The sequence below is a fragment of the Marmota monax genome, unplaced genomic scaffold, assembly GCF_021218885.2.
Source record: "Marmota monax isolate L192 unplaced genomic scaffold, Marmota_monax_Labrador192_F-V1.1 WCK01_AAM20220418_F8-fsc00025, whole genome shotgun sequence".
In the NCBI taxonomy this organism is placed as follows: Eukaryota; Metazoa; Chordata; class Mammalia; order Rodentia; family Sciuridae; genus Marmota; species Marmota monax.
The window spans coordinates 9,368,653-9,384,725 of NW_026691950.1; the positions used below are offsets into that span (position 1 = coordinate 9,368,653).

The window sequence follows — 16,073 nt, forward strand, 5'->3', positions numbered from 1 at the left end:
AAATCAATACTATCCTATACCAATCAAGATTCTGAAAAGAATACATTCAGGGCCCCACAGGAAACAAAAAAGCAGAACATAAAGAACATAAAGAATTTGCTTTATTAATATGAAAAATATGTAATATGCATGTAAATATTTCTTTGAAAGATTCCATTCTTTTAAACAACACAGAGAAAACTAAAGTTTTAACCCAGACGAAGATTATACATTAACAGAATTACTAGATAAGTAAAATGAGTATGAAAATATTAAAGATTTACATGGCATTTTATCACTTTTAAAGAATATTTAGGGAGGGGGTTGTTGCCCAGTGGTAGAATGCTTGTCTAACATGTGTGAGGCCCTCAGTTCAATCCCTGGTACTGAAAAAAAAAATTATACATGGATATGCTTTATTTACATACAATCCTGTGGGATGGGGTTGTGGTTCGGTGGCAGAGCATGTGCTTATCATGCACAAGGCCCTGAGTTCAATCCCCAGCACCAGGAGGAAAAAAGAGGAAGAATTCTGTGAAGAAAATAGGGTTAATCTCAATTTGCTCAATAAAAATAAGGAAATAAAAGACTCAATTAATTGAGTTAATTATTACTTGGCCAGTTAACTGGTAAAAGTCAGGGCTGCTACGCAACTATCCTAATGAGTATTCTGCTTAACTCTACCAGACCTCTAGTCTGAGTCTTATTTGACTTCAGAGAAACATAGGAAGATAATTACCTGAAAGCCCCGGGGTTGGTCCTGCCAAGACCTAGAACAAGGGATTCTGTGATTTCCATGCTCTCAGAGCGCATCATTGGAACTATGTGCTTAAACAAGGATGAAGGGGATGGGATGCCAATAATCTGAGGAAAAAATGCAGCCACAAATGATTCCAAGTCCAACTAAATAAGTTAACATTTCAAATTCAAAGTTAGGTCAAGTACATAAGACAGATGAAACTTCTACACGAATGTTGCTTCAAAATTCACCTGTGGTATATAAAACATTACATGCCTTGACCAGGGGCTTACTGCAGGTTACTTAATAGAACTTGTTTGTAGGACTCTTAATTTCTTAGAGATTCACTACCATATAATCATATAATATAATAGGCTGACGTCCACCATCAAATCCTTGATCCATGAACAGGAGTTAGTAAAATTATGTCTAAAACAGTCATCAGTGTCAAAGTCAGACATTCAGTCTTAAGTTTTCTTTAAGTACACCACATTTTGTGTCATACCATAAAAAATGACATAACTGTTCTTACTGAATATTTGGTATCGTTACATGATTTAGGACAATTTTAGAAAGGCATTTAATTTTTTAAATTACTCTTTTTGGGCACTGAGAAATCTGAGAACTCTAGAGACTAAAAGAAGGAAAACAGGTATCATATCTTAAAAATATGGATTTCCTTGAAGTATTTTAATTTCCAATGTAAGTAATCTATCTGTGAAAAGACATTTTATAATATTCCTTTCATAGTACCACTCAGAGTCAATGGTGGGTCTGAAAAACTTACTTTGGAATCAATGCCATAGCCACTGTCAGGGGTGGACGCCAGCGTCTCGGGAGGAGAACATTTCACAGAGCCTGCAGATGTTGAAGAGGATGTGGATGTTGCTGCACTGCAGCAAAGAATTAGATAGTTTCTCCACAGGCCAATGTAGGAGTCACTGCTTGTGGTCGTATTTACTTTCTTAGCATTGATGGGACTACTGAGGAAAAAGACAAAAAACAGGTAGATACAAATTATAACATGTTTTCAAAAGTTCTTTTTTTTTTTTTTTTTTTTTTAAACTAAAGTTAAATCTCTATCATATACCATATATCTCTATATTAGGAGAGACAGTTTGCATCAAGATTTAATACTAGTACTGAATCTCTGTGGAATAAGATAGACATGAATAAAGTGTTCGACACATACTATGTATCAAGCTCAGTACTATTAAGAAAACAAACATAATTTGGTGACCCTGTATACATGAAAAGGGGGAAGGGGCTATAAGATACATCCTTCACAACTTTATTTTCCCTTAAGATATCAATATAGCATATCATACACACACACCCCCCACACACATATATGAATGAGAGAGGGAGAGAGAGAGATCCATATAATATGGCCACATTATTTATAGGACTTCCAATTTGTACAACTTCCCAAATGCATTATGAAAGCTGACAGCTGATACATTTTTAAATTTACACTAGGAAAACAACTTACTTTATATCCACCTGGGGGGACAACAACTGTAACCTTGTGTAGGCAAACATCCAAGCGTAGCTCACAGCTGTTGAGCAGTGTTTAGGAAGGTTTTCTTGCTTTAAAAAACTGGAGAGACTTATAATCCATGGGTCTTGGCCTTGGGTCACATGTGCAAATATCCATATGTGCGATGGGCTAATCACATCAAACTGGTGGCTAATAGGAGAAGAGTTCCATTCTGCTAATGTTTGTAAATCAATTGAGCTAGGGCAATATAGCAAAGTAGTCTACAAGAGAAAAAAAAATTGGTTATTGCACATTTCAATAACTTTCAAAGTTCTGCCATGTGAATTGCTTTAAGTGGTCATTGGTGGTTGCTAGAATAGAGGATAACATGAGGTCTGAGGTTGGTTTAAGGGGATGGTGAATTCCTGAAACTGCATATGCATACACAAATTTTTCTGGAAAGAGATTGTATACTTTCATTATTCTCCAACGGGTTGACAAACCAAAAAGGTTTTGAACCATTACTTAAGTAATTCAAATATGAATAGCCAACTTTTATGGGCATACTGAAGCTGCTAGCGAACTAAAAAGTGAGCCATTAACTTTCATGCTGATATGCCCTACCTACGCATGAGTGGAACAGACCAGAAAGAACATAGGCTTTTCTCCAGAGGTGCACGTTCTTAAATAGTTGTTCAATGAAGAGATTAAGATTTACTTTCAGAGCATTATGTTCAGTAAGCACTGCTTTACGCACTAGAAGCAAGTCACCTATTACTCTTTGTTAACATAATTCATGGTTAATAATCTAAAGCAAAAATTTTTTGATTGTTATTTTTAATCATCTCTTACTTAGGCTTCTTAAACTTCATTATTATCTCTCTTGGTTGTTGATAATGAATTATTAGTCAGGTGTTTTACAGAAAGTGCATGAACCTCCTGTCCATGTACTCCAAGACAAGAGGAAAAGAATTTAGAGACTGACAGTTATTCCTATATCAATGTTGATATGCGACCTTTTCATACGTTTTCTTTGTAATGTGTTTCTGACAAATGTGTTTCTTTCCATTCTATCAAATTACAGGGCATTGGCATAGAATACAATACTGAGAAGTGTAAAATCATTACTTACCTGATCAGCCCCTGTGAGATGTATGAAGCTCTCAAGAATGGATGGGCTCAGCCTGTCCATCACATCTATGGCTAATTCATCATCACCCTGTAAAAAAAAGACATCATATATCTAAAAACAATGATCAGTGTTTCAGAAAAGTAGCCAAAGCTAAGATACTGAAAAGTTCACTTCAGCACTCTTTGTTATGAAAGAAATTGAGGCCAAGTGGGTTAGTTTAGATGCTCTTTCCTAAAAGACTTTCTTGGAAAGCAACACACCTACATTGTAACAACAGAAATGAGATAAAGATAACAAAAGGATGATTTTAAAGTACTTTAACTAGATAACTAATGAAATACCTACATCTTACCTTAGGTATTTCCAAAAGTGCAAACAAAGCCCGTATTTCTCTAAGGACACTGACGGCTAATCTCCTAGTGGCAGGTCGACTGCTACAGAGGATGACGAGTGCAAACCCTTCAACCACATGGAATACAGTGGAATACGGGCTCCTTTCTGGAGGAGGGGGATGAGAGGCTCCATTTGCTACACCATGCTTGAAAAACAAATACAAATTAAAAGTAAGATTAAAAAGGCATTTGTACAGACATTTCAAAAGAACAATAAATTAAAAAAAAGCAAGTTTGGGGCTGGGGATGTGGCTCAAGCGGTAGCACGCTCGTCTGGCATGTGTGCGGCCCGGGTTCGATCCTCAGCACCACATACAAACAAAGATGTTGTGTCCGCCAAAAACTTAAAATAAATAAATATTATTAAAAAAAAAAAAAAAAAAAAAAAAAAAAAAGCAAGTCACTGAAATTTGGGTTATAGGTCTGTCTTGGCTCAAGCAATTTGAATAGTATTTCATTTCTAAAACAGTAATAGAGTGCAAGAAGAAGAAAGTATCTAAATATGAATTATGTACCTAATTTCTATCACTCGCTGACAACTCTGTAACCTTGGAACAAACACTTAACTACTCTCAGTCTAATGTTCCCATGTGTAAAACTGAGAGGAGTTTACATTTTTCCTACTGCAAGGTGGACCAGCAGCACAGCATCACTTGGAATCTGTTAGAAACAGAGATTCTTAAGCCATCAGTGAGTCATATGCTCATTAAAGGTTGGAAAGCTGGGTTGGCTTAGATGGTGCCACTCTAAAATTCCAAGATTCTATGATTTACACATTATCATCAACCAACAATTTAAGCATCTTTTATTGTTAAGGAACACAGACACTAAATGTGAAGCAGGGATTGGTGCCTTTGATAAAATAGTCAGATGCTCCAAATGGAAGACTACCAAAATTTTTTATTGTGTAAGTTTAGAAAATATCAGAAACAATCTAAATGAGAGCTAGAATTAGCTCTACTTTCTATGCTCACTAAAATAGAATTGTTATCAAAGGGATAACAATAAGTGGGAAAAGGTGCGAAACACAAACATTTTGTATTTAACATACCCACTACTGGGAAGCTCAGTGCAAGGAATTAAGAACACATTAAGAGTAGGTAAAACTAATATAAATTTTTGAGAATGTAAACCTATATTGACATCATTATTGGTCATTTACCACTGATCATATACAAAGGGAGAGTATAAGAGAATTTGGTACCTGTGAGTCCTGGTTTTTGTTATGCATTTGGGCTGCTTGTTTCCACTGATTTATTAATTGTACCAACATCTTTACAGCATTATCAAGAAGCGTGGGGTGGACATCAGTCACTTCACGAACAATAAAATAAACAAATCCTGAAAGAACATCCTCCCGCCAATCTGGAAAATCAAGCATTAGTGCCTGCAGAGTATTGAAAGCCAGAGCACGCAGTTCTTCATCCATGTGAATTGTGAGCCTACCGAGAACAAAATTCCATTAGATACCTCAAAATCTATCCTAGAGTCTTATCATTTAAACTTAAAAACTAAGTCGCTAAAATATATGTCCTCTTCACTGGTTTGTAAAAAGTGCAAAGACAGGAGCCAATGTTCACTTTCTTGTGATACTCATCCCTTATGCCAACTAAGTCTACATGAATCTATTCACATCAGTTGGTATTTTCACTATAATTCGGAATGACATCTCTGATCCTAATTTAAATGCTATAGTTTAAAACAGAATACAGACGGCATGTCAGGAATGCATTTAAACTTTCAAACTTCAAAATACTGTGTTATTTTATAGTCAATAAAATATTATATCAAGTCACATAATATCTTAGCACTATCTCACATTTATTTAGTCCTTTAACATCATGGGAAAGGACATGACTTATCTCAGTTATTTCCTATATGTAGCTGAGGTTACTTTTATATAAGATGGCTGATTATGAAAAAGAAAATACAAAATAAAGATGGAATCAATTAATAGCAATTATTCTTGAAGGTAAGAATATGAGTAAGTCTGGGAGTTGCATCATAAATGGTACACGCCTAGGGGAAAAAAATAGGTTGACTCAACACCCAAGGCCCCAAAGAGAGTTTAAGTCTAAATAAATTAAATTAGAGAAGAGGCTATACAAAATTATTTTTTAAAACAATCAAGATATTACAAGGCCTTGAACATAATTTCAGTTATAGGATTTTAACCAAACATTAAAAAAAGAGAATGATGAATAAGAAAATCATCAAAAAAAAAAAAAAAAAAAAAAAAAAAAGCTGCCGTAGTGAAGCCACGAATGTCTATTACCAGATGAACAGGAGTTTCAAATTTGGGGCTGAAGAGGATTATTTGGTGACTGACAATTAAAGACAAATGTATTAGAGTTAGAATTAGCCTAAAAGAATATGACAAAAAAGTGATATTAAGTTGGTGTAATGGTGCACGCCTGTAATCCCAGCATCTCAGGTGGATGAGGGAGGAGGATTGCAAATTCAAGGCCAGCCTCAGCAACTTAGCAAGACCTTGTTTCAAAATAAAAAATAAAAATGGCTGGGGATGTGCTTCAGTGGTTAAGTGCTCCTGGGTTCCATCCCCAGTACCAAAACAAAGTTAATATTAAAATACAACACAATGCCAAGTGCAATGGCGCATGCTTGTAATACCAGCAGTTTAGGAGGCTGAGGCAGGAGGATCATGAGTTCAAAGCCATCCTCAGCAATTTAGTGAGAACTTGTCCCTAAATAAAACATAAAAAGGGCTGGGGATGTGGCTCAGTGGTTAAGTTAAGCAAGCCTGGTTTCAATTCCCAGTATTAAAGAACAAAAAAAAATCCCTACCACACCATAACTGCAAAAGTGCAAGGGAAGCTGAGCAGTTGGAGTCATGCACAATGACAGGAGGGAAGCTGCACGGTTTAGGAGAAAGGAGGGACCACAGTGTCTACCCTGCTGAACTCAGTTCTGGTCTTCACCAAACCAACCTTCCACTAAGAAGGAGGCTGAAAAGAATAGGTATTCCAGCCTCACAGATTTGGGCATGAGACATGAAGCAGCAGTAGTAGTTACATCAGCACATCACAAGGAAACCGTCAGAACAAGGCTCTGTGGCCCAGTGTGTTCTATCTATGAGTGACACACCAAGGGAGACACTGTCCACAATGCTGACTTAAAGGTTATTTCAACATCCCTCAAATCCATGAATGTACCATTGATCATACACCCATCTGTGCGACTCAGGACAAAGATCCATGAGTTAACTATTCCTTGTGAAAATGAGGTAACAATGAGTCCTGGCTGATTAAAGGTAGGGAAACTAATTAACTTTATATCCTTTACTTTAAGTCAAGATTTGCTTAACATCACAATTCCAAATGATAGGGGTAGAGTACAAGAGAGAACAGACCCTAGAGTCTTCCTTTCCACTGAGTCAATTAATCAGGAAACAAATGTCATGAGGGAAAGAAGCAAAGCAAATTGTCATTCAATGTTCAGATGCTGGCTTCTTTCCTAGGCTCCCCAGTCACTGCCCCTTACAGGTGCAGTTTCATTCAGTTGGAGAATATGGGAAACCCATCATGGTGGTCATCCTTCACAAAATCTCAGGTGAGTTAAGCAGAGGTGGGAGGAGTAAGAGCAGAGTAAGAACAGCAGCTGTTCAGTGCTCTCCCAAGGAAGAGTGTTATAAATAATATATCTCTAATTTCTGATGTTGGCATGAAATTTTGTAACTCTGTAATGTAATTCGCAGCAAAAATTAAGAGGCAGAGTGGAAAAGGAGGAATTTATGGAATGGTGTCAAGTTTCAAAGCAACCCCTTTTTCCTCTACTCACGAGAGACAAAGACCATTCTATCTCTGGCCCCAACCTTAACAGCTGACAGGGTGGTATGTGGCTGTTTGAACACCAGGTATTCCCAAGAAGAGGGTGGAGGGAACCTGGAGCAATCTATTCACCGTTTATTCATTGCATATTTGATTTGAGTCTCAGTGGTAAGTGCCCAGCAACCAGTACATATTTTTCAACAGAGCTGAGCATCCCTGTTCTATTACAGTTAGTATACTTGGTTTTCCATCTAGGGTAGGGGCTGGCAAACAGTGGCTCAAGGGCTAAATCCAGCCAGATGGACGCCCATTCCCACAGTCACACCCACTCCTTTACAGATCATTGCTGGCTGCTGTTGAACTACATGGTAGAGATATGATCTGCAAACCCTAAGATGTTTACTATTCGGTCCTTTACAGAAAAAAATTGTTGACCGCTTATCTAGGGAGTCCCTACTGGTACCAACAAGGAAGTTTTTCAATAGGTCACCAGTGCAACTCAGAATTAGTTTTAGGAGCTAGTATTTAAGTTTGGTTGTCATGACATTTCCTCATTTTGTAGAGCTATATCATGATAAAAGAAAGAAAAAAAAAATAAACTTAAATGCTATAGGCTCTGTCACAGGAGAAAAATGGGGAGAAAGAAAAGACCTGATCACCACCCAGGATACTAAAGAAATGACTGTAGGAGTAAACACAGTAATTAATTCCTAACTGGGTGTCACCACACACTGATAATGCCCATATGTGAAGGAATAATTGTCATATAAATCCAAGGAACTATTACCAGATAGAAAGATAAAGAATTGAAAAATGGGATCTGTATGGAAATCCAAAAGAACTTCAGAAGTTAAAACTGAATAGGGAGAATGTGTTTAATAAATAATAAAAGACAACAGGGACTTAGAAAGTAAATCAAATAAAGGACTGAAAATGTCTTCATTACTGGTTTGCAGTGTTAAAAACAGAAGTGTATCACAAATTTAAAGGGATAGTAAAGACATAAAAATCAGCACAGCAGATAATAATAATTCTTATTTACCTTGCTAACAATTCAATGAGATCAGTTCTGCTCATACCGTCAGGAATCAACCTTGGAATTGCAGCGATGCAAGTTCTAAACAAATCAATTTTAGGTTTTCTTTCCCCCCTGAAAAACATATCACAAAGAACTTAATAAGAAGTGTATTATATACGATGCACAATGAAATCAAATTTGCAAAAATTATTACAGTAGGTGGGAGCCTGTCCCCAAGCTTATTGCACTTAATATGAAAAGTACATTAAGACAAATCCAGTAGAAAATTAACCCAGCAGCAGATAAAAGAATACAGAGATAATTCCAGAAAAAGACAGCCAGCAAGCAATAAAGTTTTCATTAATTACAAACAAAGCACATCAACTTTATCAAATAATATGTAAACAAATTATAATACTTTAAATAAAAATCAGATTATTTAAAACAATTTAGCCTTCCATAAACATTCATTAAATACTAATATTATGAATAGTAGTGTTGACATAATTGAATATCTATTATTTGGGGCCTATAAAATTAACAACAAAATTTTTTTTTTCATTTAACATTCCATACTAACAAGGGTTTCAGAATCAGACATTCTTATATATCACTGTTGGCATTAATTTTTTTGTCCTTTTGTGATACACATACAAACATATATGTTTAAATTTTATATAATAAAATGTGCCTTTTGTTTTTGTATTGGGGATTGAACCCAGGGGTGCTTTTACCCCTGAGCTACAGCCCCCAGCTCTTTTTATTTTGAGACAGTCTTGCTAAATTGTTGAGGCTGGCCTCACACTTAGAATCTTCCTGTCTTGGCCTTTCAAATTGTTGAGATTACAGGTGTACATCACCACATCTGGCTAAAATGTGCCAATTTTTGAGACTCCTGGTCTCTCCAGAGCAGAGGCTTAATAATTTAATTCTCTTATATTTTATTTCTTGCCTTCCTTTCTACCTTTCTTTTTGTGGGGTGCTAGTGACTGAATCCATGTCCATGGGCATTCCAAGCAGGTATTCTCCCACTGAACTCAACCCCAGCTCTTCTACTATATCCTCTTATAGCTATTTGAGGGTTTCAGTTATTATTAATTTTAAATATCTAACCTCTTAATTGTTTAATTTCAGCCTATATTTCAATGTAAGGTTTTTAGATATATTTTATCAAAATTGTTCTCCATTTGGCCTAATAAAATAATCCTTATGTAGAAAATAATTAGGAATGTTCCAAGTGTTTTGGGTCAGTATTTGTTATAGGGGCAATGATTCAATATTTTTTCTAGAGATGTTTATGTGTTTGGTCCATTCTTTGCATGGGTCCAAAATGCGTGAGTTTCAGTCACTGATTTAGTTAAATCACATATATTATTTAATTAATAAAGAAATAAATTTCAGCTACTCTACATTAGCTAATGGCACAAAATTTGCTATTGGCTTGTTAGTCCATAGGTGCTGTGTGAGTGACAAAAGCACACCATGATCAGTGACTGACCACACCACGTCTTTCAGGGCTGTGGGAGCCCAGTCAGTGTACACCTGCCACCCAGTTCTCACACAGCCAGCCAAGGGTGCAGGGATGTTGCCTGCTTGTTTCCCAGTGATAAAGCCATGTGACATTTTATAAAATTGGAGAATCAAAGGAGAAAAATCAGCCAACAAAGATGCAAGTGCGGCAAAGAAAGGAAGAGATATGGCTGTAGTTTAATTATAATTTTATGTTGCCCTGGCATTTGTTTTTAAATACAAGTTTAATTTTCTCATTTAAGGCACAGGGCTCAGTCACTCTTGACCCACTTTCTAATTCTACATACACTCCTCATTCCCCACCATTTACTTGATGTGACAGATCCAGGTATGTGCCACCTCCCCCTGGGACAGCTAGATACACCCTGGCTGACTGGCCTCATGGACACCAGCACCCTGTGTGTACTGTGCAGATAAGCCACCATGGCCATTTCTTAGTTACAGAATTACCTCCTGGACCTTGTGACTGCTTGCTTTAAACACAACTACTAAAACATCTTGAAGGAAACCTGTTTGAATAACACTCTGGACCCATGAGTCCCTTTCTCTTTCTTTTTCCCTTCATAACACCCTTCTCTGTGTGTGTGTGTGTGTGTGTGTGTGTGTGTGTGTGGCCTCCAGGTGTGCTGTGTACAACCCCCACCTCTCCCTGAAGGACTTATAAGTAATAAAATCTTTATTTTCATCTTGTGTCTCTCCTCATGACTGAAAGACCCTAAAGACCCTAAATTAAAATGCATTAGAAGTGAAATTCAAATTGAATGTTAATGGAATTACAGAAGAAATAGCAGATAAGGGAATATTGATACTGCTGCCACTTCAGACACTACAAGAAAGTCAGAGGAATGGAATGCAAACTTACTGACTTACATGAGGAAAATGGTTCTGGTGACAAGAAGAAAGATATCTCAGAGAAGGGAATATAGACAAAAACTTCACATTACAGAAGCTCAGAGAAATTAGAATACAGCAGCATATAAAAACTGTATATTGCAACTAAAATGCACATTACATAAAATTTAAATATGCATATTTGTATCACAAAAGCACAATTATAGTTACATCAGACTGTAATGCAAATATTAGAACACATAAAAATCTCCCTTATAGAGAATATGCAAATGTTTTCTAGAAAACAAAAGAAGTTGCTGCTATAAAATACAGTCTCCTGAGGAGTAAGTCCCCAACAATATAGAAGACACTGGGATGACAAATATCGTGTGGGGATGGGGTAGAAGTAGTTTCTACAAGAAACTACTCAAACATTATTCCCCTATGTATACCCCCTGGTTCTAAGAGACAAAAATACCCAAGTTCTGGTTTTTGGAATTTCTTTGTCTTTTTTTGTGTTTTGTTTTTTTAATTAACTCTGGAAGTAAGAGCATTTGCTTGTGTCTTAATAACCTAATCATGCCCATACAACACTCATCTGAATTTATTCACTGAATAAATGTAAGGCCTTTAGTTGGTAACTACACTGGGACCCAGAGTGACTTCTGTTACTGCACTAGTTGAACATTAAGTTAAAGAATAAAACTGACATGTGGAAGGAGTCACTGTATTCAAAAGTACAGCAGATGGCAACTTGGGAGAAGTTTAAAGAGAACAGGTAAGTAAGAATGAACCATCTGAACTTTTATGAAAAGTGAAATAGCAATGAAGGTAAATCATTTACTACGTACGTAATCATATCTTCAGGCTCCTTATTAGACATCTGCACACTAGTCATACACATTGGTCTTCCAACTTCTTTGTCCAAATGTCGGAGAATGCTATCTAATGCTTTTCTTACTTGAGGATAATAAACTGACATTCCTAGGGCAAAAAAAATCTCATAGTTAGAATACATCAGAAATTATAAAAATAATTGTTAGTTTGGGTAATAAAAGCCCATTGATCTTAAGTTAAACCCAGAATCTCATATATGCTAGCCAAGCACTCTACCACCGAGTCACATCCCCATTCCTTTTCAAAATTTCATTTTGAGTCAGGGTCTCTCTAAGTTGACCAGACTGGCCTCAAACTTGCAATCCTCTATCCTTTGTCTCTGGAGTAACTGGGATTACAGACATGTACCACCAAGCTTGAGTCTATCAATCTTTAAATGACATGAGCCTACTATTATCACAAAGAAGGAGTTTCAACTATAAAATATTCTTCTCCCTGATCAGCTTTAGTATTTTGGAATAAGTGGAGGAATTATACAAAAATTATGCAGAGAATACAAATTAACTAGAAGAAAGGATAAAATTGAGTGAAACATATCCTGTGAGAAATTAGATCTAACAAGAAGACTCTCAACATGAAGACATACAAACATTATCAAAAATGTATTTATTTGATACTAATGTATATACTAAAATAACCATATTTAGCAAATATATACTTTAGATTTGATCAGATAATTTTAGAAAGAATATTAAATAATATTACAAAGTAATTTATTTCTTCCAGTTGACACTAACCTATGACTTTTGCCTCTTCATCTGTCAAAGTTTTATTAAGAAAAATTTTCTTCACACGAAGAGTATTTCCTGAGGGAAGAATAACTCCTGTTGTGGGCATGGGGGGTTCGCCATCTTTCTGCTGCAAACTGTCGGCAATTACAAGGAAGACTCTGAGGCCTATGTTCATTCTCTTTAGAGGAAAAAAGTTTCAAAAGGAAGAAATCAGTGCCATACATTATCTTCTTTCATGTGAGAAATATCTTACCAAATAACACTAGGGGAGATGGCAGAAAGAAGACAGAAGGAAAAATAACCAGTCTAGGCACTAGAGTTTTGCTTTAGATTCAAATCCCCAAATCCCACCCATTCCCTTCTGGGGTCAAGTGTCTCTCCTATCCTCCAAGTGTATTCCACACCTCTTCCTTTTTCCTCAGCTTACCTTGACTTCTTCGGTCCATACTTTCCTCTTTCTAAGCAAATGACTTTTCTTTCAATTCACAAGAGGGAGAAAAAACAACTTTTCTCAACCTCTCTCCACAAACTGTACCAATCTACTCAAAATGGTACTTCTTATTCCTCCTCTTTGTTGTTGATACAGTGCAGGCAAAGAAGGCCTTACTACTTTTTGAAATCCTATATGCTTTTGCATTTTCTGGAACATTCCACCATCAATGATCTCTTCTCATATTCAGGTTATCTTAATGCACTGGATATTCCCATACTGCTTCTCTGAAGCAATTCTCATTCATCAGTGACCAGTGGGCCTTCTCTGGAGTCCTACTGGATTTTCAGTAGCACAGGTACCACTAAGTGCTCCTCCCCACCTGACACACTCCCTTCCTTTGCTATTTTGTACCATGGACTGGCCATTTCATCACTACCTACATGTCAGACTCCTAAGCTTCCTCCTTCTATAGTTATGTATTTTCTCCCAAAGAAAGTTCACATACTCACAGATTCAAATACCATCCATCCCAGACCACCAACAAATCCCATGCCTCTCCTCTGAACCCAGACCCTCAGACCTGTGTGATTTCTCTTCTCAGACATCCAAAAGATGCCCCAGATTAGACTTAATATTTTCCTCAAACTTGATTGCTACTCGATATTCCATTTTTCAGTGAATGGCCTGCCTCACCTCTGTCTGCATCCCTACCACTTCAGCCCAAGATGTAACTCACTCCAACCTGCACCAGTGCTCTCTATGGCAGGGTGCAAGCCTCCCAGTGACTGGGTTAGGTAGTTCACTGGAATACAGGAAGAAAACATTTTTTGTTGTCTAAATAAAATGAAAACATTAAGCTTCACTCATCATTAGACATGGCAGGGCAATGAAGCCCTCCCTTTATCTACCTATCAGATGGTCAAGCTTCACTCAGTTGAAGGAGACCAGTGGAAGAAGCAGGAAGTTCTACAGTGTAGCAAGGTTAACTGTGGTTGCTTCACCTGTACCTTCTTTCTTGCAATTTGCAATTTGAATAAGAGGGCTAAGGGATAATTTAATGTGATTTTTAACTAAACCAGCTTTCACAAGCTTAAAAAGATTTCTAAATAGGGAATACAGATCGAATATAATCCTAATATAGTAAGCCTGGATGATAACAATAACCCTTAAAACAAACCAACAGAATTAAAACTTTTCCTAGTCCTAGTAAGAACTTTGGTGAGGAAAAGATTTTACTTTCAGAAATCAACTTCAATGGAGAGAATATTTTTTAAAATATTTTTTAAAAAGAAAAAATCTTCTGTTCTTTGACTTTTGTTGCTGGAAGCCACGTTAAATATGTTATCTACAAAAACACTCCCATCTACCCAATTTAAGTAATAGCTTATTTTTAAAACCTACAAGTAAAAAACTTGAATAACTTTCAAATCCACTTGTTACCACAAACATATATCTTAGAATTCAATTATGAGGACCAGCATAGTACTTTAAAATAAATAAGAACAAAGATAACACCTATTTTGTCTTTTTTTAAAAAGTATTTTTTAAAAATATCTTTATTTATTTATGTGGGGCTAAAGATTGAACCCAGTGTCTCACATGTGCGAGGCAAGTGCTCTACCACTGAGCTAAAGCCCCAGTCCTACTTTGCCTTTTTATATTTTCAAATGTCATCAGGAAATTAGGTCATAAAATATTTTGAAACATAAAGACTCAAGCATAAAATCAGCAAAGGTAGGATACAATATTTACTACATATTATTACTATTCTTTATTGTAAGCTCCTTCTGGGTAAAAGGATTCTTGTCTTTCTGTAACACCTGGAATAGTGCCTGGAATATTTTAGGTGCCCAAAAAATGCTGAATGGCTGATATTTATTAATAAGTACCTCAAATAGAAATCATTCAAAGTAAAAAAAAACCTAAGTTCATGTCAGAACTTCTAGAAGCCAGATGAGCTGCATATCTTGGAGAATTTAATCCCTCTGTTATTTCCTACAAGGCTTAATATGACCATTAAATAATTCAGCAGGGCTCAGAGAGGTGAAATAACTTGTTCTGAATCACAGTTGTAGTTAGAAGTAGAACTAAGATTTAAACCTAAAAGTTTTGATTCCAGAAACTTTGCTCAAAGGAAATAAGTAAATAGTACAGGGAGGTATATTATTATCATGTATTATTATATATGGTAGTAATTGTATATGGTATATAATTATTATATGTGGTATATATATTATATATGGTAGTAATTATATATGGCATATTATTATATATGGTATATAGAAATATACATTATTAGTATATTATATATATTCTTACCTCTGGATTAATGGTGAAAGTTTTAGTAGATTTTCCAACACTGAGAAGATCAAATATTATTTCTTTCATTGCAAAATCCAAACGTTCCTATTTTTTAAAAAAAACAAAAAACCGTAACTTGCTAGTATATATTAAGTCCCATCTAAAAATTGTGCATATAATAGTAACAAAAACAGCATGGTACTGGTACCAAAACAGGCGGGTGGACCAATGGTACAGAATAGAGGACACAGAAACCAATCCACAAAACTACAACTATCTTATATTTGATAAAGGGGCTAAAAGCATGCAATGGAGGAAGGATAGCATCTTCAACAAATGGTGCTGGGAAAACTGGAAATCCATATGCAACAAAATGAAACTGAATCCCTTTCTCTCGCCATGCACAAAAGTGAATTCAAAATGGATCAAGGAGCTTGATATCAAATCAGAGACGCGCTGTCTGATAGAAGAAAAAGTTGGCTATGATCTACAGTCGGTGGGGTCGGGCTCCAAATTCCTCAATAGGACACCCATAGCACAAAAGTTAATAACTAGAATCAACAAATGGGACTTACTCAAACTAAAAAGTTTTTTCTCAGCAAAAGAAACAATAAGAGAGGTAAATAGGGAGCCTACACCCTGGGAACAAATCTTTACTCCTCACACTTCAGATAGAGCCCTAATATCCAGAGTATACAAAGAACTCAAAAAATTAGACAATAAGAGAACAAACAACCCAATCAACAAATGGGCCAAGGACCTGAACAGACACTTCTCAGAGGAGGACATACAGTCAATCAACAAGTACATGAAAAAATGCTC

General features: G+C 36.2%; 1 protein-coding gene across 9 annotated transcripts in view; it reads right to left on the reverse strand.

Annotated features, from left to right (window-relative positions):
• The window catches only part of Fryl (FRY like transcription coactivator), a 242,248-nt gene that overhangs the window by 73,266 nt on the left and 152,909 nt on the right, over positions 1 to 16,073 (reverse strand). For all 9 annotated transcript variants that reach the window (XM_046459167.1, XM_046459245.2, XM_046459000.2 and 6 more), the window contains 10 exons: positions 15,270 to 15,356; positions 12,524 to 12,695; positions 11,741 to 11,873; positions 8,553 to 8,660; positions 4,927 to 5,164; positions 3,683 to 3,868; positions 3,331 to 3,417; positions 2,211 to 2,479; positions 1,506 to 1,701; positions 719 to 843 (listed from right to left, as the gene is read on the reverse strand). In XM_046459167.1, the coding sequence (XP_046315123.1) occupies positions 719 to 843; positions 1,506 to 1,701; positions 2,211 to 2,479; positions 3,331 to 3,417; positions 3,683 to 3,868; positions 4,927 to 5,164; positions 8,553 to 8,660; positions 11,741 to 11,873; positions 12,524 to 12,695; positions 15,270 to 15,356 (1,601 nt within the window). The remainder of the gene's footprint in view (positions 1 to 718; positions 844 to 1,505; positions 1,702 to 2,210; positions 2,480 to 3,330; positions 3,418 to 3,682; positions 3,869 to 4,926; positions 5,165 to 8,552; positions 8,661 to 11,740; positions 11,874 to 12,523; positions 12,696 to 15,269; positions 15,357 to 16,073) is intronic.